At 34.6% G+C, this 27,244-nt stretch overlaps 1 protein-coding gene across 6 annotated transcripts in view; it reads left to right on the plus strand.

The window, feature by feature from the left end:
* The window catches only part of zormin, a 361,202-nt gene extending 337,533 nt beyond the window's left edge, over positions 1 to 23,669 (plus strand). For all 6 annotated transcript variants that reach the window (XM_073982044.1, XM_073982043.1, XM_073982046.1 and 3 more), the window contains one exon: positions 23,243 to 23,669. In XM_073982044.1, the coding sequence (XP_073838145.1) occupies positions 23,243 to 23,250 (8 nt within the window). In that variant the 3' untranslated portion in view covers positions 23,251 to 23,669. The remainder of the gene's footprint in view (positions 1 to 23,242) is intronic.
* Positions 23,670 to 27,244: the final 3,575 nt, after the last annotated feature.

Here is a 27,244-nt window from a genome sequence, read left to right on the forward strand (position 1 = left end):
AAAATTTCGCCCCAAATGAGCTGTTCTGAAGGGAGTATTATCAGTTGAGATATATGTACTGCTTCTGTAATAAAACGAGGCTATAAAAAGACGTGGACTTGTACCGAAAACTTTCTGCGGAAAAGATTTGTAGTCTCAAATATCAGCCATTTTGTAAGACCAAATACCAGCCATTTCGGTGTGATAATGAGTCTAAAATCTTAAAAATAAGGAAAATCGGAAGGTACAGTTCTACGGGGGCTATATAAAAACGTAGACCTGCACAGCCAATTATCTGTAGACAATTTTTGTAGCCCCAAGTAAGCTCAAATACCAAGTACCAAACATTTCGGCACAATAAGGAGGCTTAAATCGTAAAAAATCCGTTCAATGGGTGCTATATGGAAACGTGGACCTGTACTGACAATTTTCTGGGAGGAAGTTTTGTAGCACCACGAAAGAGCAAACATAAGGAAGATCGCATACCAGCCATTTGTGATGATGAGGCTAAATTTTTAAAAATGCCGAAAATCCGGGGATACCGTTCTATGAGGGGTTATATAAAAACGTGGACATGCGCAGACAATTTTCTGGGAAAACGTTTTGTAGGCCCAAGGAAGCTCAAATACCAGGCATTTCGGTACGATAATAAAACTTGAACATTTGAAAAACAGAAAATCGGGAGGTACTGATCTATGGGACCTATATGAAAACTTGCACGTGTACTGACAAATTTCTGGGAGGAAGTTTTTTAGGCCTAAGGAAGATTAAATACCAATACCAGCCATTTCAGTAAGATAGTATGGCAAAAGATTTAAAATACCGAAAATCGGGAGGCACCGTTCTACGGGACCACATTAATACACGGACATGTACCTACAAACTTCTGGAGAAAAGTTTTGTAGCCCCAATGAAGAACAAATTTTATTTCCATTTCGGTATGATAATGCGACTAAAACCTTCAAAATACCTAAAATCTTAGGCACAGTTCTATGGGGGGAAAAGTTTTGTAACTCCAAGGAAGACCACATACCAAATGCCGGAGGTACCGTTCTATGGGGGGCGGCTATATGAAAACTTGGACCTGTACGGAAAAGTTTCTGGGAAAAAGTTTTGAATCCCTGAGGAAGATTAAATACCAAATACCAGCCATTTCGGTAAGATAATATGGCTAAAAGATTCATAATACCGAAAATTGGGAAGCACCGCTCTATGTGGGGTACATTAAACGCGGACCTGTACTGACAAATTTACGGGGGAACGTTTTGTAGCCCCAAAGAAGACCAAATTTCAGGCATTTCGGTATGATAATGAGTACTGTGCAAATTTCTGGGGAAAAGTTTTGTAGCCCCAAAGAAGACCAAATTTCAACCAATTCGGTATGATAATAAGTACTGAGTACTGTACTGTGCAAAATTCTGGGGAAAATTTTTTTAGCCCCAAGGAAAACTAAATATCAAATACCGGACGTAACGTTCTATGGGAGCTATAGAACGGTATCTCCCGATTTTTAAGGTTTTAGGCTCGTTATTATACTGAAATAACTGCAATTTGTTATTAGGGGTTCCTTGGTATTTTGATAGCTTACTGAGGATCTGAAAGAAACGTTTTATCAAGCTTTTTGTATTGGATATTGGCGGCGAAACAGATACTCCAGCACCAATCCCAAACGATGGCATTGAGTGCTTACCATCTAGCCAAAGTGAGATAAAAAAAAAACAATTACTCGGCTGAAGAACAATAAGGCAGCAGGAGTTGTTTGGCTGCCCGCCGAACTGTTCAAGGTCGGTAACGACTTACTGATAAGCAGTATGCATCAGTTGATTAACAAAATTTGGCTACATGAATGCATTCCCAACGATTGGAACCTAAGTCTGATATGTCCCGTGCACGAGAAACTAGGCAAGACGGTTTGTGCCTACAACAGAGCCATATGTCTCCTACCCATCGCATTAAAAGTGTTGTCAGGCGTATTATGTGAACCTATAGTCAATCGTATAATCGGGTGACATCAATGCGGTTTTAGACTCGGGTAATCTAATGTAGACCAACGCTTCACTCTAAACCAAATCCTTCAGAATATCGATCTATGTTCGATCGGACATCTAACACACTGGAAGAGTGTCTTCCTTCTATCACAACATAATCGATCTGGTTTCCGATTTTCCCTTATGTATGCCAAGGTGTTGGAATCTTATGCTGCTTACTGTCATGTTTTCTGCAGCTGTAAAATCGATCAGCCGTCGGATGTTAAAGAATAATGGCTAAACTTGCCCGCCTTGTGACCAGAGATATTTTCCCCCGCATTGTTAGCATTAAAATCTACTAGAACAAACTTAATTTCGTGGTCAGGGCAGCGGTCATATGCCCTCTCTGGGCGCTCGTAGAGTATATACTTGCTTTATTCGTCTTTCTCTTCGGTCGGGGCATGGCCCGAGATGAGGCCGATGTAAAAGAACTTTGTTTTTACACGGATTGTGGCAATTCTCTTATCAACCGGGGTGAATATTGAGACCTTTGATTTACTATAAATCCAACACCTTGATCATGTTTCATTCCGTGGCTGCTATAATACAATGTGTATTTCCCCAGTGCGCAAACTGAACCTACTCAGTAGGGAGTCCGCACATTCCTGGTGTAGGTTAGCACATCATGATTCTTAACACATTTGCGGGGGTCGTCAACTTTAGAGGGGTTTGTTTTTCTTCTTTTTACGATGTTTTATCTAGGGTCAAAGCCCTGCCCAAGTTTGTATCGTTCTTATTGTTCAACGGCACATATTAGCCCATTACCTTTAACGGGTGTTATAGGCATCTCCCCGGGTAACACCACGGGGAAGTTAATGTCCACTTGAGATGAATGAGGGACCAAGAAACATAATCCTGGGCTTTGTCATGTTACAGCCGGTCAGACCCGTTGCTTTTATCTGTCATCCCTATGTCACTGTAAATCGAAAAGTATTTGCTAGAAAAAATGATACTGGATTTTGTCCTGGAAGTATCTGAAGTATCTGCCCCAACATAGTTCGTTTGGAACTTTATCTAAGTTTGGAAGTCTCATCTTTTGATAGTAATCGCGCCCAAAAGTCGATTTACGTCCACCATTTTAGGGAGACCTAACAAATGTGCCCACAGGCCATTGAATGCATCACAAACTTAGATCGAGTTCCAATCGTTTGTCCATTCGTTCAGACACACCCTCTACAAAAGTTCAACTATTATCACTTCTCGTTAAAGTTTTTGTATGGAATAATCCTAAGGATCATGACTACAACAGTATAATTTGTTTTGAGGGGATTTCAATATTTCGAGATATAGGACCCGAAATATAAGTAACAGTTAACTTACGCGTTGAATTGGCAATTGTATTTAAATTATTTTATTATTTAGTTTTCCATTCCAGTAATGCTCATAAAATTCCCCTTCACATACTAATTAAAGTAAACATTTTTACTCTTTGTTCTATTTTTACATTTCACCAACAAGCGACATATTTTGAGACAAAAATAGACCTGATTTCACTGTCCATAGTTCTTTCTCTAACCAAAATCACACTTTTACCAATGCATAACGGACAGACTTTATGTGCATTACGGAAAAGTGGAAAAATTCCAAGCAGACAATTTGGCCCATGTGGTGGTGTTCAGACCACATCACCTCTTCGGTTAAAATACAAAAACACAAGTAACGCATAAAAATGCAATCCACTGACACATGGATGGGAGGAAGGCAGACATATGGAACATATTCATAAATATTGTGACCTATGTATGTATGTAAAACAAACAAAAAAACGAGGAAAACATATGGATGGAACAGCAGCAGCATCACACATATTTACTCGCTTATGTACCTATGCCAGTGTAGATAAACATGAATACATACACATGTAATTTTTTTATAAAAAGTAGAGTAAACGATCACTGAGGAGGAACATATGTTTGCTGGCAACAGAGTTTTCGTGAAGAAGTTTTTTTTAACAGATGAAAAACAATCATTCGGGATTTCATAGCACCAACCACAAATGAATTCCTTTTGCTACTCTATATTATAGACACATACACAGAAAAAACTTTTCCGATAAACAGCTTTATCAAAATTTGTATGTACTTTTTAACTAACTAGAATGAAACAAACTTTTTAAGGAAGGTGAAATAAAGGTTATTATTAGACATCGGATTTTTGCATGTTTTTTATTTCTCATCCGATTGGACTCAAATTTTGGATCTAGGCGTTTTAAGGGTCAATTTTTCGATATTTGTGGTCATATCAAAAACATGCAAAAAATATGCAAAATATATGCAAAAAATATGCAAAAAATATGCCAAAAAATATGCAAAATATGCAAAAAAATATGCAAAATATGCAAAAAAAATATGCAAAATATGCAAAAAATATGCAAAATATGTAAAAAATATGCAAAATATGCAAAAATTTTGGCCGAAAATCGTCATAAAAGTCGTAAAATTGTCAATTAATGTTAGTGTCGTCAAAAATCTTCAAAGTGTCCTAAATTAAGATAGTTGGCCGTTTAACGTCGATTTTTTAGCAGATTATTGTGTTATCGACACCTCTTACGACAGTGTGGTGTATGGTATTGTAATACAATTTTTTTATTATTAAACTATGCAAAAATATAAAATTTGATCAAATATCAAACGTTCTATGTAAAATTCAATATTTTCTTTATTATAATTTGTAGCGTTGGGCTGGTTATTGTTCAAAGGGAACAAATCGATGTCGGATTTTTTAAGGCGGCAACCGCATATAGTTTTTATATGGTCAGATTTTAAGACTGTCAAAGTTTGAGCACAATTGGAATATGTTGACATGTGCCACTGGGGCCTCGACATTATGAAAATCTCGATTTTTTGGCTATTTGGCGATTTCGGCGACCTATTTTTCTGGAATGGTTAAAGCTTTTTATCCATATTAAGCATTAAATTAAAGGCCATTCTGTTCTTAACATTTCTTGCTGAACAACAAAATATAAGTATATATAATAAATCTAATACTAAATAGGTATTACAGAATTCGAGATAATAAAGCCAATGTCCCGATAAACGTGACCAGGTACGCCTTTGTGCGAAAAGGGAGACTATTAAAAAAACATTTTCTTAATTTTTGGAATGAAAACAAATGTCTCTTACATTTTGTTCCAAATTAAATTTATTCGAGAGTCAGACATCATGTGGTTTTGGAGCTATCTGGGAACAGCTGACAACTTGAAGAACGCTCTCCTATGTAGTTCGCAACTTTCAAGTTGTTTACCATACTTTGCGCCTCCTGGAAATTCGGAGTTAATGTTTAATCTCTTGAACAACAAGAATTATGCCAGATCTTTTTCTAGGATTTTTGGCAGTTGCTCTTTTGGAAGTTTGGATCGAATATTTCTGAAGAAATTTGAATCTTTGCTTCGTTAAAATTTTTGTTGCCTTTTGGCTCTTTACGGCGTTTTGCACCGTTGGATCAAACAATACCAGGGCAGCAAGTTCAGGACTAAGATGTCACAGATTATTAATTATGTTGTTATTTCCTTTTTCTGAAATTTGTGTGTCAATGTTTTCATATTTCAATAAATTTTCAATGAGGTCTAGGTCTTGTTTTGATGCTAAACGTATCGTAGAATCTGAAGAACCATCTGTCCCGAAAACAGTCAAGCGTGGCTTCAAGAACATCGTAACTATGCAATTGTCATTGGTGCTGGACCCCTGTAAGGTGTATAGGGACGTTACTAGTATCATTATCGATACAGTAGAAGCTATCGGAGAGGATCCCTACAAATATAAGATCTCTAGAAGCTTTATCCGTGAACAGCGGAGAATAAACCGTGAAAAATAAACGCAACAGCTTCAAGGAACGATGCTATTTGTGTGCACTGGCATTGAAAACTATTACCAGATATTCTCAAAACAGGGAAGAAAAAACGGGTTGCTGCTCTGGTATCACATGGGGGTAAAGAACAACTCCTAGGTGTTCCTAAAACTGACAGTAGCTCATGGGAGAAACAAGAACTAGCAGTGTACAAATGCCTAGAAAAATGGGGTCTCACCAGCTCGAGCAGATATTAAGTCAAGAGCTTCTGTACCACCGTACGCAAAAAAAAATTGGCCTCTCCAACATATGTCCCAAACATATTTTGCAGCAAACATATATATGTTTGCAACAGTCCCAAACATAATATATGTTTGGGTCTGCAAACAAATATATGTTTGGGTGCAAACATATATATGTTTGGGTGCAAAGATATTTATGTTTGGGTGCACAGATATATATGTTTGGGTGCAAACAAAGATATGTTTGGGTGGAAACAATTTTATGTTTGGGTGCAAACATTTTATATGTTTGGGTGTAAAAAAATACAAACCCAAAAAGGCACAAAAAAAAAACAAACACATGTACCAGTGGGCGCTTACTGAGAGCAAGGGAGCGTAAAATTCAATGTAAAACACTTTAAAATGTGTGCTCACTTGCTCTCAGTAAGAGCTCACTGGCTATCTCTATAGTATACACACAAATGTTGTGGTTTTTTATTAAAAGGCAAAAGAACAACCAACACATAGGTACATACAAAATTCCAAAGAAATACATAACACACTTTAATTAAAGGAAACGTAGTTGAACGCTTCTCCTTAGTTGTGAAATAAAACAAATTGACCTCTTAGTTGAAATCATCAGCGGGGAATCGGCATCTAGAATCAAATAATTATGTAATGTAATAAATAAATATGGATATGCCATATTTCAAATATACATAAGTATGTATGTAATTACCAATATTAAATGCGATTTCTTCCTTGTCCAATAAAATAATTCCATTCAACTTTCCGATTCAATTATAATAAAATGTATTGGGCATTTAATTTACTAAAAACACAATTTTTTTAAGAAAACACAAAACACTGATTTATTCACTCACTTTACTGTCTTGACTCTACAAAGGCTACTAAAACACTGAAGAAAGAAAAAAATATAATTCATATCATTTCTTCTTTTCTTCTTCGTTGGTAAGCAACAACAAAACAAGAAACACACGAGTTTGACGCATACATGCCACCAAAGCCCCCTTCTTCGCTTCTACGTCTTCTATTATACAATACACACAACTCTTTATTATAAAGCAGCATTCCGCAGCCGCGAGAGCACTGTTATTACTCTCGTTGACAAACATCCTCTCTCCACCCATGAAAAAAATGTTCTAACATAAAAAATATGTTTTACCCAAACATATAAAATTGAGATATGTTACAAAATGTTGCAAACATATATTTGTTTGGACCCAAACATATTATGTTTGGATCCAAACATATATTTGTTTGCAACCGGTCCCAAACATATATTTGTTTATATCCAAACATATTTCTAACATAAATTTTTCTGCGTGTACCACCGTACAAACTTGTTAGAGAATTGTTGAGATGGATTTTTGACTGCAAGTTTGGAAGCACATCCGGACATCAACTAAACATATTCAAGCGATTTCTATAAGAATAGTCTGCGATTGACAAATCCAAGTTCAAAGTAGGCGAGAGTGTTTTAAAACTACTGCCCAGCCCACTTCCCAAGAACAAGAGGCTTAGAAGCACCTTGCGTTTAAATCGTTCGAGACTGGACGTCCCCAGAATGTTTTTTCTATTTTATTTATTTATTTGGTATCGCACACGACAACAACTGAGTGTTATAAGTGAGAGTTTGGGTTATTGATTTTACAAAACGTATAATGAACAAGATAATGTTTATATAGATATAATATAGGATATATTGGGTAAACATTATCAATAGGTTAAAAAGAAATAGAGACAATAGATTGAGTTTAATACCAAAAATAGTGAAAACGATATTCAGAAATATTTTTAGGTCCAAAACATGACCTAAACCGCATTGAAGATTTATTTTATACGAAAGGCATTCACAAACAAATATCTGAAAAAGGAAATAACAAAATGATAAATCATATGTGGTACCTTAGTCCTGAACATATTGGGCTGGCATTGTTTGATCTGATAGTGCAAAACACCGTAAAGATCCATAAGACGACAAAAATCTTAACAAAGCAAAGATAGAAATTTCTCCAGAAATAATCGATCCAAACTTACAAAAATCAACTGCCGAAATTCCTAGAAAAAAGCTTACAGGCATAATTACAAGTGAGACTTAATTATTGTTCAAGAGATAAAACTTTAACTCCGAATTTCTTGAAAAAGATAATGCAACGTGACCACAGAACATCAATTACCAGGAGGGGTAAAGGATGGTAAATAACTTGAAAATTGTGAGCGACATAGCAAGGAGTCGAGTTCATCACCAAGTTGTCATCTGTACCCAGATGGCTCCAAAACCATATTATGTCAGTCCCTTAATGCCCATAATTTCAAGACTTAGCTATCTATGAGTTCACAGATATCTCCCGTGTAAGCAACATTTTATAATTTCAACGCATAGGTAACGTTACCGAGTCAAAAATGCCCGTGTTACTTACACCAAGGATTTTACCTGGTTAATCGTTGCCAATGTGCTAAAAGTTTTAAAACACTTCTATGTGGCAATAATTGTGCGAAATCATGAATGAAAATCACCAATATTACCACATGATTTCAAAATGTACACGCCTCGGTAAAGGGCGTGGAGAAATTACTAAACGCCTAGGTAAAGATAACTAATAGGTAGCTACCTACCCGTTTACCCAGACGGGCATAAGTAAATTAAAATATGTATGAACAAAATGTAAGCGTTTGTCATTGAAGCCATACAATGAATGTACAAATGTCCATCTTTGTAAAAACAAAATTACATTTGAAAAATGAAATGCCACTCCACGGCCGGTCTCTACAAAAGGCGTAACATGTCACATAATGGTGGTTGTCGCATCTTCGGCTTTCCTTTTTCACTTGCAAACATTATCGGTCATTAAGCTCGACTCCAACGAGAAATGAATTAAAATTAATATTAAAATCCTAATAGGCAAAATTTTCAAATAAAGTAAAATATATTCGTTTTCATTCGGAAAAATTTTATAATTTTTATAATTTTTTTAAATAGACTCCATTTTTGTCCTAAGGAATTTTTCGGGACATTGGGTTTATTATCTCGAATTCAGTAAGACTTAAGTACTTTGGTGTTCAGCAAGAAATGTTAAGAACAGAATAGCTTTTAATTAAATGCGTAATACGGGCAAGTAGCTTTAACCGTTCCACATATATGGACCGTCGAAGTCGCCAAATAGCAAAAAAAATTGATTTTCAAAACTTCGAGGCCCCCACGTTTACCACACGTTTTAACATATTCGAATTGTGCTCAAACTTTGGCAATCTTAAAATCTAACAATACTCTAAGGTTTATGCGGCTCCCCGGCTAAAAAATCCGAGATCGATTTGGTCCTTTGAGTTAAAACCAGCCCAATGCTACAAATTAAATTAAGATGCTACAAAAAAGAAAATATTGAATTTTACATAAAACGTTTGATATTTTATGAAATTTTATATTTTTACATAGTTTAATAATAAAAAAATGGTATTACGATACCATATTTTTATACCCTACACCACACTGTCGTAAATGGTCTCAATAACATAATAATCTGCTGAAAAATCCACGTTATACGGTCAACAGTCTTAATTTAGAACACTGTTATGTATTTTTTGATGGTTTTACCAACTTTAAATAACAATTTTACGACTTTTATGACGATTTTCGGCCAAAATCTGTTTGCATGTTTTGCATATTTTTTGCATATTCTGCATATTTTTTGCATATTTTGCATATTTAGCATATTTTTTGCATATTTAGCATATTTTTTTGCATATTTTGTGCATATGCAAATATGCAAAATAAATACGAAATATGACCCTGCCATTGAATTTAGATTTCTTTGAAACGAATTTTGGTCCAATCAGAATCTTCGTATATTTAATATTAAAAAATATGCAAATATGCAAAATCCGATGTCTAGTTATTATTCAATAATAGTGGTTTCCACTGGGCTGATTAGGTCAATTGTTCGATGACCTTATCAGCCCAGTGGAAACCACTATTACTGAATACATAATACTAAGGTCATAAACACAAAAATAAAAGTTATTAAATTTTCATAAATAACTATGTGCAAAACAGCACTTCAAAAAACTGAAAATGTTTGATAAACACGTTTGTAAAAAAGACAATTCGTTTATCGGCAAAAAATCAATCAAAATTTAATTGAATATTTGAATTTGTTTATGAAATCATTGTCCATTTTTTTCTGTGTACGAATGTACATCACATATGTGTATGTTACTGTATATTTAACCACACGCACCATGTTTGTGGCTAAGCATATTTCCAGACTGTTTTCAATTTCTTCGTATGATCTTATTGTGGTTATTTATAATTTGTCTCGTTCATAACAACTTAGTTTTCTTTTTTATCATCTTCATGGAGTTAAAAGGTCCCAAATGAATTATTAATACGAACAAATCTTAATAGCAAGTAAGTAAATACTATATACGACAGGGGGCCGACCATTTGATTCCCTTTACCACAACCTTTCAAGTGTGATTTTCAGAAAGAATCGCAAATAGTATTAGATCTAAAGGTTAGATATTATAAATCACATGAAATCCATCTTTCAGAGATAAATCAAATTGATGCACTATCCGATGGCTACCTAAACTAAAGTAATTGGAGCTACACCGAAACATGGACTTATCACTGCAGGGAACTTCAAATGTCAAATTCAGTCAGAAAATGTAGATAAAACCCTCAACTACGGAAAATCGAAAATAGGTACCGTTATATTGGGTTATACCTAAACGCGAACTACCCGTAACTTGATATAAAAGTTGTCAATTATATCAAGTTACGGGTAGTTCGCTCAAAAAAGTAGCTAGAACCCTAAAAATACAGATAATTAGAAGATAGCGTTATATCCGGGCTGCTCCTAAACATGGACATATGTTGAAATTTTTTGGTTAGAAGTGTTGTGACCCTTAAGAACCTTAAATGTGAAAAATTGTTGCTAAAATCTTCAAAATACCGAAAACGAAGAGGTACCCTTTAATGGGGGCTAGGGTGTCCAAAACCGAAACCGGTTATCCGGTTTTGGTTACAAAACCGAACCCTAAACGCCAAAAACTCCATTTTCGGTTAACCCAAAAAAACGGTTTTTATGTCAGTTAACCGGTTTTGAAAAATTGTAATATTTTTCATATTCCATTACAATTGTGTTCTTGAATCTAAGCTAAACTTAACTAACACAACGTATCTAGTAATTTTTCAACAGACCGCCGAATTTTCAATGTTGTCTAATATGATCAGCCTTATTATGCGAAGTTTGTGTATAATAACCAAGATCTTTAGTCTAACGTCAGGTTATAAAGAGCAACGATAAAAAAAAACGGTTTGTTGTGACCTCTAAGAACCTTAAATGTCAAATTACAGCTAGTCCGGTTAAACATTGTAGCTGAAACCTTCAAAATACCGAAAGTCAGGAGGTACCGTTATATGGGGGCTATACCTGAAAATGTACATATGGGAGGTACTGTGGTTGGGTCGATATAGTCCATCTTCGAAATTTAGATGCCTATGGACGAAATACTCGGCTGCAGATTTCTAGAGCTCTAGCTCAATTTTTCTGACCGCTACAGTGATTATAACAGAAGAACAGAATTCTATCCTGATCAAGAATATATATTTATACCTTATACAAATGATTATTACAATGCGTTACAAACTACTATGGTGGATTGTAAAGATGCATTATTGTGTAGATGCGATTATCTGTGAATACAAGAACAATCAATACTCTCTTATGCATACGAGAACAGCAACTCTTGCAGATCTCTACCATGTACAACACACGGTGCTCTTGAACTAACTTTAAATGAAAGGAGCTTACACTCGAGAAGTTTTTGCGGAATCTGGGAACAATCAAAAAACATTTTTTTTTTTTGGATTTCACGGTTTTGCTTGGAAACAGAAAGTCCTATGGATAGAGAAAATATTGTAGCTGTGCAAATTATCTACAAGATTGACCTTTTTGATATTTTCGTAGGTTTTACCATTTTTGAGATATAGAAGCTGAAATTGGGGCAATGCACAGTGGCCAATTTTACGAAAAACCTGGCCAAAACTCTAAAAATGAATGGATTTAGACTTAACTTTGGGTTCTTATGTTTTTCGGTCGCTGGTTTCATTATTCATACTTTTAAACCCTCAGACGGTCATTAAAGGGGACTTTTTGGACCCTTCTCCTATAAAATGTGATCGTATCAGATCAAAATATTCTACAAATTTGTTTGCCATCAATTTTTACTATGGATCCTAGAATACACCAAAACTCTATATCTTACCTAAACCCCAGAAATATGCAAAATTATAAACACATTTTAGGGTTAAGGGCGTACTTCATGTGAGTTTTGGAAAAGTTGTCATACAAAGCATCATTTTTGAAGAATGGCGTCAAAGACAAAAATGTTCTCCGCTAAATTTCACTATAAGTTACCAAAGAAATGAAATCTCTATTTGCATTACATACTAAGGAAATATCGGCATCCAATTTGCGAAAAAAAAAACCAAGAAACTAAAATAGGCTTGCAAACTTCTACCATTTCTACAGTTTTGAAGATATTTGAGTTGAGATCACTTGGAATCCTTGCACTGTAGGTGTATAATGTATTTGGCAACTTTACTGATAAGAATGTGAGGAATATTTTTATACCCTCCACCATATGGAGGGTATAATTAAATTTGTCATTCCGTTTGTAACACATCGAAATATTCGTCGGGGACCCTATAAAGTATATATATTATTGATCAGCATAAAATTCTATGTCGATTTGACCATGTCCGTTTATCCGTCCGTCTGTCCGTCTGTCTGTTGAAATCAAGATACAGTTCGCAATTTTAAAGATAGAGAGTCAAAATTTGGTACAGAAGTTTTTATTACTTGCAGGATGGTTGGTATTGAAAATGGGATAACGTTTTGATATAGCCCCCATAGAACGGTACCTCCCGATTTTCGGTATTTTTAGGGTTTTAGCTTCATTATCCTACCAAACTGGCTGAAATTTGGTACGTAGTCTTCTTTAGGGGAACAAAACTTTCCCCCAGAATTTTGTCGGTATCGGTCTACACCTTCATATAGCCCCCATAGAACAATACCTCCCGATTTTCGGTATTTTTAAGGTTTTAGCTTCATTATCCTACCAAAATGGCTGAAATTTGGTACGTAGTCTTCTTTGGGGTTACAAAACTTTCCCCCAGAATTTTGTCGGTATCGGTCTACACCTTCATATAGCCCCCATAGAACGGTACCTCCCGATTTTCGGTATTTTTTAAGTTTTAGCTTCATTATCCTACCAAAATGGCTGAAATTTGGTAAGTAGTCTTCTTTGGGGGTATAAAACTTTCCCCCAGAATTTTGTCGGTATCGGTCCACACCGTCATATAGCCCCCATAGAACGGTACCTCCCGATTTTTGGTATTTTGAAGGTTTAAGATTCATTATCACACCGAAATGTCTGAAATTTGGTACTTAGTCTACGTTGGTGGTGTAAAACTTTCTCCCAGAACTTTGTCGGTATCGGTCCACACCTTCATATAGCCACCATAGAACGGTACCTCCAGATTTTCGGTTTTTTAAGGTTTTAGTTCATTATCCCACCAAAATGGCTGAAATTTGGTACGTAGTCTTCTTTAGGGGTATAAAACTTTCTCCCAGAATTTTGTCGGTATCGGTCTACATCTTCATATAGCCCCTATACAACGGTACCTCTCGATTTTCGTTATTTTTAAGGTTTTAGCTTCATTATCATACCAAAATGGCTGAAATTTGGTACGTAGTCTTCTTTAGGGGTATAAAACATTCCCCCAGAATTTTGTCGGTATCGGTCCACACCCTCATATAGCCCCCGTAGAACGGTACCTCCCGATTTTCGGTATTTTTAAGGTTTCAGCTTCATTATCCAACCAAAATGGCTGAAATTTGGTACGTAGTCTTCTTTAGGGGTATAAAACTTTCCCCCAGAATTTTGTCGGTATCGGTCTACACCTTCATATAGCCCACATAGAACGGTACCTCCGGATTTTCGGTATTTTGAAGGTTTTAGATTCATTATCACACCGAAATGGCTGAAATTTGGTACTTAGTCTACGTTGGTGGTATAAAACTTTCCCCCAGAACTTTGTCGGTATCGGTCCATGCCTTCATAATGCCCCCATAGAACGGTACCTCCCGATTTTCGGTATCTTGTACGTTGTGGCCTCAATATTCCACCGAAATGGCTGAAATTTGGTATTTAGACTTCGTTGGGGGTACTCAAACTGCCCCTTTAAATTTGTCGGTATAGGCCCACGTCATATAGCCTCCATGGAAAGGTACCTACTGATTTTTCGTATTTATCAGTATAGGTCCACGTCTTCCTATATCCCCATAGAAGCGTACTTCTTGATTTTCGATATTTTTTAAGTTTTAGCCACATTCTCTTACCGAAATATAGGAAATTTGGTATTTAGTCTTCTTTGAGCCTAAAAACTTTCCGTCAGAAATTTGCAGGTATAGATCGACGTTTTGAAATAGCCCACATAGAATGGTGCCATTGTTTTACCGAAATTGCTGAAATTTAGTATTAAGTCTTCTTCATACACGAAAGGAAACTAATTATTCCATTTTACTTCAATGCAAATTGTGGTGGAGGGTATAACAAGTTCGGCCCGGCCGATCTTAACGCCGTTCTTACTTGTTCTTAAAAAAATTAACCCTCGTGCGAGTCATAAAGGGGTCTTTTTGGTCCATTTTTCCACAAATCTGTAAAATCTCCTATAAAATGTGATGGAATCTGATCAAAATATTCTAGAAATTTGTTCACCATAAAAATTTACTATAGGTCCTTGAATACATCAAAACTCTAAATTATACCCAAACGAGAGAAAGTGGCACTATACTATATTCTGACATTCTGGATCAAAGAAAATCTGTACAATCTGCAAGACAAAATGCCACGTAAAAACAAAAAGTGCAAAACCCTCCCCTTAAATGAAATGATAAGATACCCAGCCTAACTCTATCTTACTGACAACTTTTTTCTTAATTTATTGTGAAAATTTACGTTGTAAATATGTGTCACATACTTTCATTACAATTACAAGAATATATGTATTTAAAACCCGCTGTTTATTTTGGATATTATCATAGTTTAATAAACAACTTAAAAATTGAGACAAAAAAAACTTCCAAATAGGGTCACTTTGACCTGGTTTTATGTCCACTTACTAAACAAAAAACTTATATATTTTTTCATAACTACACGCAGTGGGATCCTATAAATAATATTTGACTCTATTTAGTGTAAATTTATGAATTTATTTCATCGATTTTTGGCCAGGTTTTTCTGAAAATTGGCCACTGTGCAATGCACTGACTGTATCGCCTCCCTATAAAACAATGGGGGTTTTAAATAAAGTTCACGTTTTTTAGGTTTGTTTTAGGTTTTCAAGGTTTAGGTTTATTTAGGTTTTCCTTTCCGGGATGTTATGGGAACATATGTATGTATGTATTTTAGGTTTTCGCGCTTTTGCTTGGAAACCGCAAGTCCTATGAAAAAGGAGCTAAATAAAATGTTGTAGCTTTGAAAATTCTCTACAGGATTGACCGTTATGATTTGTTCCTAGGTTTTGCCATTTTTGAGATATAAAATTTCGGGTCATATTTTTAGTTTTTTTTTTTTTGTTGTTAGGTTTTCACGATTTTTTTTTTTTTTTTTTTTTTTTTTTTTGAAAACGGTTACTCTTATCGACTTGGGACTAGAGAAAATCTTAAAATTCTTAAAATTCCTTACAAGATTGTCCTTCGCAATTTTTTCCTGGGTTGTATCATTTTTGTGATATATAAGTTTCAGTTGAGAAATTGCAGTTGTGACATTCTTTTATAATGTCAGTGAATTGTCCCAATGTGTACTGCCATATCTCAAAAATGGTAAAACCTACGAAAATATCATGCAGGTGAATCTTGTAGAGAATTTCCACTGCTGCAACATTGTACTTTCAGAATCCGCAACAACGTCCCAGGTGTAAGCACCTTCGATTTAAAGTTGGTTCAAGAGCACCGTGAGATATAACATATTTAAAAAAGCAGGCGTGGTCGGTCTTAGGCCCCAAAGAAGTACTTAAATTGTAGGTTAATTCGTAAACTTTAAAAAAAGATACACTCGTAATTTTTGCAAATATAGCGTTTTTAAAAATATCGCATCCCACCCTGTAAATTCCCTTACAATTTCAGACAAATCGGTATAGTAGTTTTTGTAGAAAAGATTAAAATTGAAAAAAGTGGGCGTGGTCAAATTTTCTTAAATTTAAAAACCTAAGTTGGGTTATAACGAACATTTCAAATAAAAAAATTATACAAATCGCACAGCCCTTCCCAGCTGATGTCATTACCAACGAACAATATTTGATTTTTATTTATATAGACAAGAACATTGAATGGCACCATATGCACTACGAGTACAGCAACAAATCACAGAAAATCCAAATTAAAGCTCTTGCAGATCTCTGCTTTGCTACGTACATAGTATGTTCCATTTACGTATCCAGTCAACAACAGTTAGTCATTACAATTTAAAAGGATTTGTTTTTGTGCGGCATTCGATGCCATTGTTACAGCGCTACTACTTGTGGTCTTGTGGATGGATGAACGCTCACTCCATGTGTGGTGGCGGGTAGTTGTAATTCGATGCCACTTTCAATTGTTGTAGTTTTTCACTGCAACGTTGTCGTCATAGGTTTTGTTGTTCTTTGTTGTTTTTGTGTTTTTGTTTTATAGTCGTCATTGCAGTTGGCTTGGAAATCTAATCTGGTAGAATTTTCATCTCATCAACTCGACGTTGAAGAAGACAAGACAATTCAAGAAGAAAAACAAAACAAAACACCAAACGTTGTAAAACGTGAAATTGGTCTCGTTCATATGGGGTTTCCTTAATGGCATCGCATCATGGCATCAGGCTTTGAGGTGGCGCATCGTTTACTTTACTTCTGCTCATTTTACGGGCAATGGTACAGGCCGCGTCTGCGTACGTTGTTGTCACAGTGTCATTTTTGTACACCTCCCCCACTTTGAATGACGCCTTTGGATGGCTGGTTGCATGAATGAATGAATCAACATCGTGTAATGTGTCTACGGATTTGTGGTTAGCGACGAAACGACCCCCTGCCCATTTGGAGTTATTGTCGAGAGAGAGAGTTGAGACATCAACACAACATTGATCATTGTTTGGTTTCACTCACATGTCGTTTTATGCTGCATGTTCACATGCACAGAGATCTGATTTTCGAAATGTTGCAGCATTTAAATGTTTATTTTTGTTTAACAATTTGCTTCTGTTTTTTGGATTTCCTGTCTTTGTGTGTTCACATGTGTGTTTGAAAGCGGCCCAGGGGTCCATTTCCAATTTAAATGTGTAATGAATTTTTCAATTGAAAATATTTTGTTTATAAAAGAATGTTGTTCTTCTTTTTTGTGGGGTGTTCGGTTGAATTGTTTCCTAAATTACCATCGTCACCCACCACGAAGATGAAATTTGTTTACATTGAGTGGCTACCACTAGCTTGTTTGTACTATAAACATATTTTATATTTACAGTTAGACGAGGAATTATTTTATGCCACTGGACAATATTGAATCAACACAATCGATGGCCTTGTAACACATTTTTCTAGACACCCTCTGTTTTTTTTTTTTTTTTTTGATAGGGAAAACCGAAGATCTTCAGTGTTTTCTTTTTTTTTTTGTTTTTTTAAGTCAAGTGGTATTTTTATGATAAAAATGTTGCCCCACACATTTCCAAGGATCTTTAGGTATCCATAAATAAATTACAATAAGATTATTGTTTTTGTTTATTGTAAAGAGAATCCACCTGCAAAGAAAAAATAAATACTTTTAATTCTTATCGGACAATACCCCCTAGCCAGTAAATATTTTTCTACATGTGTGCAAGTACATGACGGCGACCAAAAACAAATAATTTTTGGGACTCCTACCCCTTATTTTTTCGAATTGATACAAAAAGCTTACATATGAAATTTTATGGCGATCGGTTAACGTTAACCCGTGTTTCTATAGTAATTTTTATGGGGAATTAAGGTGAATTTTTACGAAAATTCTCTAAAGACCGCAATTATGGTCCAATCGATAAAAAAACTTTACCAATTCATTGTTGTGGCTTAAAAACGATTTCTCAAATAATTATGACGATCCGTTACGATAACCCGTGCCACCTGACCGATTCTTATTTCCATAGTACTTTGTATGGGGGCCAAAGGCGAATTTTCAGAAAATCCTTCTACAGGCAACAATTATTTTCCAATCGATGATAAAACATTACCAGCTCATTGTTGGGGTTTAGAAACGAAATCTACAAAGATTTATGAAAATTGGGCCAGATTTTTTTTATTGCTAAAATATATGTATATGTCCAATTTAGGCCTATATTACACTGTGCGACAACAAAAAATGACAAGGAAAACTGAGCAGATTATGAAAGTAGAGCTAAAAATATGACACACGTGCATCGGCGTTTTTAAAGTTTACATAGAAAAGTAACCAAACAGGCGGGGAAAGTTCCGCCCATTTCTAGTTTCTTTTTTTTTCGAAATATTCGAGTTACTATAGTTCGGAATCCTTGCATTTTAGGTATAAAGTGTCTTTGGCAACTTTACAGAGGAAGATGTCGGGATTATTTTTGTTAAAAATGTTAACATTCATGCGGTTCATCAAAGGGGTGTTTTTGGTCCTTTTTTCAAAACTCTTTTAAAAACCCTTTTAAAATGTGATCATATCAAATCCAAATATTCTACAAAATTGTTTGCCATAAAATTTTACTATAGGTCTCAGACAACACCAAATCTGTAAATCTTATCTTATCGCCAGAAATCTCTAAAAATGAAAAACCCCTTTTTAGGTTTAAAGGAGGACTTCATCTTAGTTTATTCAAAATTGTCCCACAAAACATTATTTTAGAGAGATGACGTCAAAGACAAAAATATTCTTTGTCAAATTTCACGAAAGAAATGAACTGTCTATTGACATTATATATCGTGAAAATATCAGTATCATTTTTGCTGAAAAAACATGAAAATATTTCTCAATTTTGTTGATAAAATTGTTATCCTTCTTTTTTCGAGTTGATACATGAAAGTAATATAAAGCTTGGTTCTAGCTGAAAAGTGTCAAACGAAGAAAAATGCTACACAAAATTTCACAATGAGTTTCAGAATAAACCATATATCTAGGTATACCATTTTCTTAAGAAAATTACATTACACATTTATATATTTTAGAATGAAATTATTTGCTTAAATTTTGGTCTGTTAATTTTACATAATTTCATACTGGAACAAAATCTAACATGAGGGTTAAAATTAAAAAAAAAAAATATTCTCCACATCCTCCTCTGTAAAGTTGCGAAAGACACTATATACCTAAATGAAAGTATTCCAAGATATCTTAACTCGAATATTTCGAAAAAAACTAGAAATGACCGTAATTTGCCCCGCCTACTTTGGATGCTTTCCGACATAAACTTAAAAAACGCCGATACACGTGTTTCATATTTTTAACTCTACTTTCATAATCTACTCGGTTTTTCCCATCGTTTTGAAAAAAAAAAAAAACAACTTAATTTTGTTGCATAGTGTTTGTCATCTATATAAATAACAAGTAAAAAAGTATCAGTCGGCTTTGCCGACAGAGATATACCCTCAGCCTGAATATATTGAAACTTTTTTTTCCCAAAAAAACGTATGTGTTTAGGGGGTTTTAAAAATTTTGGGCGTTTGAACCGACCATAATGTTGATTATGATTAAAGATCAAACGTTTTGCGGAGGAGATACAAAAAGGAATGGATCGACATTGACCATTATGGAAGTGGATCTCCAGCCACTACATATGGTGCCATAGGGGGTTTTTACACCCTTCGGGCTGTTTGCTCAAGAAGTATGGACTTGCCCCTGAAACAACTTTTACCATCGCAATTGAGGCAGCGAATGCAAGTTGCTTCAACAAAAATCAAAGTGATTCGAAAGCAGATCTTAAAGTGAACATGTATCCGAAATTTTGTGTGGGAGGTACCGGATGGAGTGGACAAATATCTATATCTGGTAGATATATTAGGATCTGTAAAGTATGATCCAATTCGGCCACTCTCTTCAAGTGTTATCGTACGCACAATTTTTCCGAACATTTTTGAACTTTTGTGGGGGAGGTACCTGAAGGAGTGGACCAATATGGCTTATCTTCGAACTTAAACTATGTTTGGACAAAATATTACTAAGGCCAAACTTTGGACCGAATCGGCAGACCTGTTCGAGAGTTATTTTGCCCTCCAACCTCCTCACACAGTGTCATAGGGGTTTTTTGCAACTTTCAGGCTATTTTCTCAGGAAGTATGGACTTGCCCCTGATGAAACTTATACCGTCGTATGGAGGGCAGTGAATACAAGTAGCTAAAGCAAAAATCAAAGCGATTCGGGAGATGGTCCTAAACTGAACTTTTCCAAATTTTTGTGTGGGAGGTACCCGAAGGAGTGGACCTATTGAGACCATATTGGAACCTCATATTACTCTGGTAGAAAGTTTATGCTATACAAAAAATGGACCAAATCGGTCACTCCCTTCAAGAGTTATCGTGCGCACAAACTTTCCGAACATTTTCGAACTTTTGTGGGGGAGGTACCGGAAGGAGTGGATCGATGTAGCTCATCTTCGAACTTAAACTAAGTTTGGGCAAAATATTACGAAAGCCAAAATTTTAACCGAATCGATTCATCAGTTCGAGAGTTATCGTGCGCTCCAGCCAGCAGGACAGACAGCAGACGGACGGACATGGCTAGATCGACTCCAAATTGTCTGAAACACATTTCGTCCAAACATACTTGGGGTCTAAAACCATTATGGCATCAGATGAGATCGGCTAGACCAATTTATATATATATATATATATATATATATATATATATATATATATATATATATATATATATTTGAAATGTTCGTCATAACTAGACGGCGGAATCCTATCATTGCATATATGGTTAGGATGGTCGTAGAGAAAATCTAATTAGATAGAAACTCGTTTTATAATAATATAAATAATAAATAAAATGAATTAGGCCCAGAAATGTTTGCATACTTTGCTTATCGTGCATATTTTGACATATTTTTACATATGTATTTGCATAAAATGAGCATATGCAAAACCATATGCAAAAATATATACAAGGATTTGTGGTCTAAAAATCCCACCGAAATGGCTGAAATGTTAGGGGTATGAAACTATACTCCTGAAATTTGTCCGCATGGGTCCACGTCTTCATGTAGCCCCCACAGAACGGTACCACCCGATTTCCGATATTTTGAAGTTTGTGGTCTCAACATCACACTTAAATGACTGACATTTTGTATAAAGTCTTCGTTGGGAGTATAAAACTTTTCACCTGAAATTTGTCAGTATAGGTCCAAGTCTTCATATAGTAGCCCCCATAGAACGGTACCTCCCGATTTTCGGTATTTTGATAGTTGTAGCCTCAATATCCCACCGAAATGACTGAAATTTGGTATTTAGTCTTCGTTGGGGGTATAAAATTTTCCACCTGAAATTTCTCGGCATAGGTTCACGTCTTTATATAGCCCCCATAAAACGGTACCTCCGGATTTCTGGTATTTTGAAGGTAGTGGCCTCAATATCCCTCTGAAATGGCTGAAATTTGGTATTAAGTCTTCCTTGGGGGTATAGAACTTTCCACCTGAAATTTCTTGATATAGGTCCACGCCTTCATATAGCCCCCATAGAACGGTACCTCCGGATTTCTGGTATTTTGAAGGTTGTGGCCTCAATATCCCTCCGAAATGGGTGAAATTTGTTATTAAGTCTTCCTTGGGGGTATAAAACTTTCCAATTTGAAATTCGTCGCTATAAGTCCACGTATTCATATAGCCCCAACAGAAGGGGGGATTTCTGGTATTTAGAAGATTGCTGAAGATGGCTGAAATTTGGTATTAAGTCTTCCTTGGGGGTAAACAACTTACCACCTAAAATTTGTGGGTTTAGGTTCAGGCCTTCATATAGCCCCCATAGAACGATACCTCCCGATTTTCGGTATTTTGCAGGTTGAGGCTGTGGTTATACATTTCTTCATTTTATTGACTTGTCTGAAAAGAATTTTAAACAGAAAAGTTGAACATACAAACATTTGTGTACCTATTATTGAAATATTTGTTGCATAAGAAAATATGTAAAATGCATAAATTTTGCATATGCATATGATTTTTATCAAAAATAATCATGAGTGATGAGGTGCATTTCCATCTTAGCGGGTACGTAAATAAGCAAAATTTACGCTTCTGAGGCACATGAAGAGCCATTACACCCGCTCAAAGTCACTGTATGGTGTGCTGTTTTCGCTGGAGAAGTCATCGGACCTTTTTTCTTCGAAGACGTCGCGGGCCAAACAGTTACTGTGAATGGTGAGCGCTACAGAGCAATGATCAACGAGTTCTTTTTGCCGCAACTTCATGAATTGGGATTGGAAAACATGTGGTTCCAACAGGACGGTGCAACGGCACACACTGCACGTGCCACAACCGATATGCTGAAGGATGCATTTTCCGGGCGCCTAATCTCCCGTTTTGGCGATTTGCACTGGCCAGCAAGATCGCCTGATTTGACCGCTCCAGACTTCTTTTTGTGGGGCTTTTTGAAGTCGCGGGTTTATGCCAAAAAGCCTCAGACTCTTTCAGCTCTTAAAGGCAATATCCGTCAAGAAGACCTATCGCCGGAAGTGATGGAAAATGCCATAAAAAGGTCTCAAATGACAATAAACTGAGGCGGCGGTCATTTATCTGACATCATATTCTCGAATTGATGTAAAAAATTAGAAGACTAAATAAAAATAATCCACAAGAAGAATCATATTTTTTTCATTTTTTTAAATTACAGCCAAAAACATAGGAAGTTTACTTTTGCGCCACCTTGTACCTTCCATTTAAATTTGCTTCAAGAGCACCGTGTTATTTGATACATTCATAAAATATTAACATTATATTTTACAACATTACTACTTCATTAATTTCATTTACTGCATCTTTAACATCTCGCCACTACATTTTTCACATTTAATTTTCGCTTCACTTCCCTTCACACAACATTAAACACGGCATCATCTGTCATAAAATTTTCACAATTTATGGATAAAATGAGATTTGCTAATTGAAAAAAAATATCTAATTTTCTTACAGCAGTTTGAATACAAACCCCGCTAATTGTATCCTTTGAACTACTACCACTACTTCCACTACCACCTACAACACAACTTTCTATTACTACCCTCAACAACACTACCTTCAAGAAATTTAGAGATCCCTTGGGTGCAACACGGCTAGCGGTAAAAGAGACGAGGGCTTATAGAAACACTGGTTATTTTTTTAATAAACTACTAATATTTATAAGCAACAGAAGAAATAACATTTGTAAAAACAACCTAATTTTTTTACGTTAAGTTAATATTTTGTAACAACAACAAAAAAAAAAACTCGAATTAATTGCATTAATTATTTTACTAACGACAACAAACAAATATGGATATTTATAAATATTAATTAACACCATTAGCAGCTGCCTTTACACGAATAAAATAAAAATTAACTTATGTTTTTTAATGAAAAATAATTTTTAATTTTTTTATTTTATTTTATAATAAAAAGAATTCCCATAATATATCTTTATATATGTTTAAATCAAAATTGTTGGGCATTAAAAATGTTGACAGTTTTGTGTTAATCGCAAGACACAAACAAAACACATCTGCTACAAATAAAAAACAACAAGGCGAAATGATATGAAAAATTAACAACACACTTTTTGTTTAAAAAAATACGCTGCAAAAAATGGAAAACATTTTTCCATCATGACATAATTTCGCAATGGCGATAAACATTTTCACCAGATCTGAGATTCATTCATTCGACGATATTCACTTCACAAACATGGCCATAATTTAAAGCAGCGTGCACAGAGAAGTCGGGAAGAGAAATTTCCTGGAAATTTTATTAAATAATTAAATATATAAATCGTTTTAATACCATTACCAGCACGAGTGAGAGATACAAACCAATATACATATCCCGATTGAATCATAGCTCTTCAATATAAAAAAATTTGTATATTTGAAATTCTGTATAATTTATTAACAGCCTGTTTTTCAGCGGAGATAATAAACTGAAAATGAAAGAATTAGCAATTAATAGTTGGTCCTTCATTTGTTTTGAAAGTAAAGAAATACATATGGGGATTTCTTAGTGAAATCGGACAATTTTTCAAAATGAGGTTTTTGATTTCCTTTATTTTCAATATTAACTTCTTTAATATTGATCCAATTTAAAAAATCTTTTTTTGTATGTTTTGTTGTTATATCAGCTATTTTATAAAAAAAATAGAAAAAAACTTGCACAGTGGGCTTGGATGCAATTTTGCGATTTAATATTTAAAATTAATTTTTGAAAATTTTTTGTATTAAACTACGATCAATTACACAAATTTTAAGTCCTATTCGGTAGTGGAATTCGAATGATTTAGATTTATTGAGACTTTTTTGTTTTCAATAACACTGTGCAACAAAATTCAATTTTTTTCAAAATGATGGGAAAAACTGAGTAGATGATGAAAGAAGAGCTAAAAATATGAGACACGTGTATCGGCGTTTTTCACGTTAACAACGGAAAGTAACCAAAGTAGGCAGGGCAAGTTCCGCCCATTTCTAGCTTTTTCGAAATATTCGAGTTAAGATATTTTGGAATCCGTGCATTTTAGGTATATAGTGTCTTTGGAAACTTTACAGGGGAGGACGTGGGCAATATTTTTGTTAAAAAGTTTAACCCCCATACGGTTCAAAAACTCCTGTAAAATGTGATCATATCAAATCCAAATATTCTACAAAATTGTTCGTCATAAAATTTCACAATAGATCTCAAAATACACAAAATCTGTAAATCTTATCTAATCGCCAGAAATCTGCAAAAATGAAAAACACGTTTTAGGGTTAAAGTCTTCGTCAAATTTTACTATGGGTCACCAAAGAAATGAAATTCCTATTTACATTATATATCATAAAAATATCAGTATAAATTTTGCAGAAATAAATAGATAGATAGATTCTGACTACTTATTTCAGTGGTTACAAAATAACCAGATATTTCGCGCGACATGCCCTTGTTAAAATAATGGGTGGGAAAGGAGGTTTGTAATGAGGATTTTTCCTGGGAAAGTAATATGAAACTTGGTTATAGGTGAAAAGTGTCAAAAGATGAAAAATTCTACACAAAATTTCACTATGAGTTTTAGAATAAACCATACATCTAGCTATACTATTTCCTTAAAAAAAAATTAGATTACAAATTTATATATATTTGGATGAAATTATATGTTTTAATTTTGGACTGTTCATTTTACATCCTTTACTATTTGGGAATAATGTTAAAGAAAGAAATGTTCCTAATGAAATTTTATTATGAGTATCTGAATAAAAGAAATCTGTAACCATAACGTATAACATTCTTAGCTGCCCTTGTTTTTGATATAGGGTTTAGGGCCATATTTTACAATTTTTATCAAGATTGTCGTTGTGATTGAACAATATAAATTTCGTATTGATGGTTTTTCTTTATATATTCATACAAAAGATGTTATGCGTTCAATTTTAACAGCTTTTGAAACATTTGTGGTGTATATATGTATATATATTAGAAAAATATGGAAAACCGAGATCGGACCTGTCAAAATTGTGTATTTTTAGTACTTTTAACTTAAATTACGTATTTAGGATAAGCCATTGGTTGTTCATATAGTATGTGAATATACGTGAGAGATTTACGGCTATGGTCCCGTGAAAATATAGGCGTCATATGGTCTCTCACATGCACGATTTGGCGTGGTACAAAATAATACAATGACGGAAATAACTCCTGCTCTGGTGACATTTACGAAATCAACCCTAAAAAAAGATCATCTTTTGACACTTTTCACCTGTAACTAAGTTTCATATTACTTTCATGTATAAACTCGAAAAAAGTAGGAACAATTTTTCACCAAAAAAATTGGGAAATATTTTCATGTTTTTTCAGCAAAATTGATACTGATATTTTTATGATATATAATGTAAAAGGGCATATCATTTCTTTGGTGACCCATTGTAAAATTTGACGAAGAATATTTTTGTCTTTGACGTCATCCCTCTAAAATGATGTTTTGTTAGACAATTTTGAATAAACTCAGATGAAGTCCGACTTTAACCCTAAAACGTGTTTTTCATTTTTGTAGATTTCTGGCGATTAGATAAGATTTACAGATTTTGTGTATTCTGAGATCTATTATGAAATTTTATGACGAATATTTTGGACAATATTTGGATTTGATATGATCACATTTTAAAGGAGTTTTTGAAAGATTTTCTAAAAAAGGACCAAAAAGACCCTTTTGATGAACCGCATGATGGTTAAGCTTTTTAACGAAAATATTGCCCACATCCTCCTCTGTAAAGTTGCCAAAGACACTATATACCTAAAGTGCAAGGATTCCAAGATATGTTAACTCGAATATTTCGTAAAAGCTAGAAATTGGCGGAACTTGCCACGCCTACTTTAGTTACTTTCCGATGTAAACTTGAAAAACGCCGATACACGTGTGTCATATTTTTAGCTCTACTTTCATAATCTACTTAGTTTTCTTTGTCATTTTTTTTTTGTCGCACGTTGTAATTAGGTTTTTAAAACAATCATTGATTCGAATTCTTAAAACTATTGTGTTTTGTTTTAATATCATAATTTAAAGAGTATGCAACTTGCTGACACAGACATATGATGTAGATTAAGCTATTTGGCCATATTTAAATAATCATCTTCAGAAAAAAATATAACTTTAATATTTGGTAGATTATTCGGCTCGGATACCCAGTCATATATATATAATTCCCCAGCTGTATTTATTTGATAATCAATTTAGTTAGTTTATTGTTCGGATGGTACAATAATTGCCAATTCATTTTCAATATCGAAAAATGAAGCAGTTTTTAAGATGTTTAAGAAGAATTCCTAAATAAAACAACAAAACAAATGTTAAAAAATTAATTTTTTATAATTTTAGTAAAATAAAAAATGTTTCACACTGGTATAAAGGAAGAATTGTTTTGACAAATTTACAAAAATTAAGAAAAAATAGTACTCATTCGAATCCTACTACCAAATAGG

This window comes from Musca autumnalis, unplaced genomic scaffold, assembly GCF_047663935.1.
Source record: "Musca autumnalis isolate F117 unplaced genomic scaffold, ASM4766393v1 scaffold_4, whole genome shotgun sequence".
In the NCBI taxonomy this organism is placed as follows: domain Eukaryota; kingdom Metazoa; phylum Arthropoda; class Insecta; order Diptera; family Muscidae; genus Musca; species Musca autumnalis.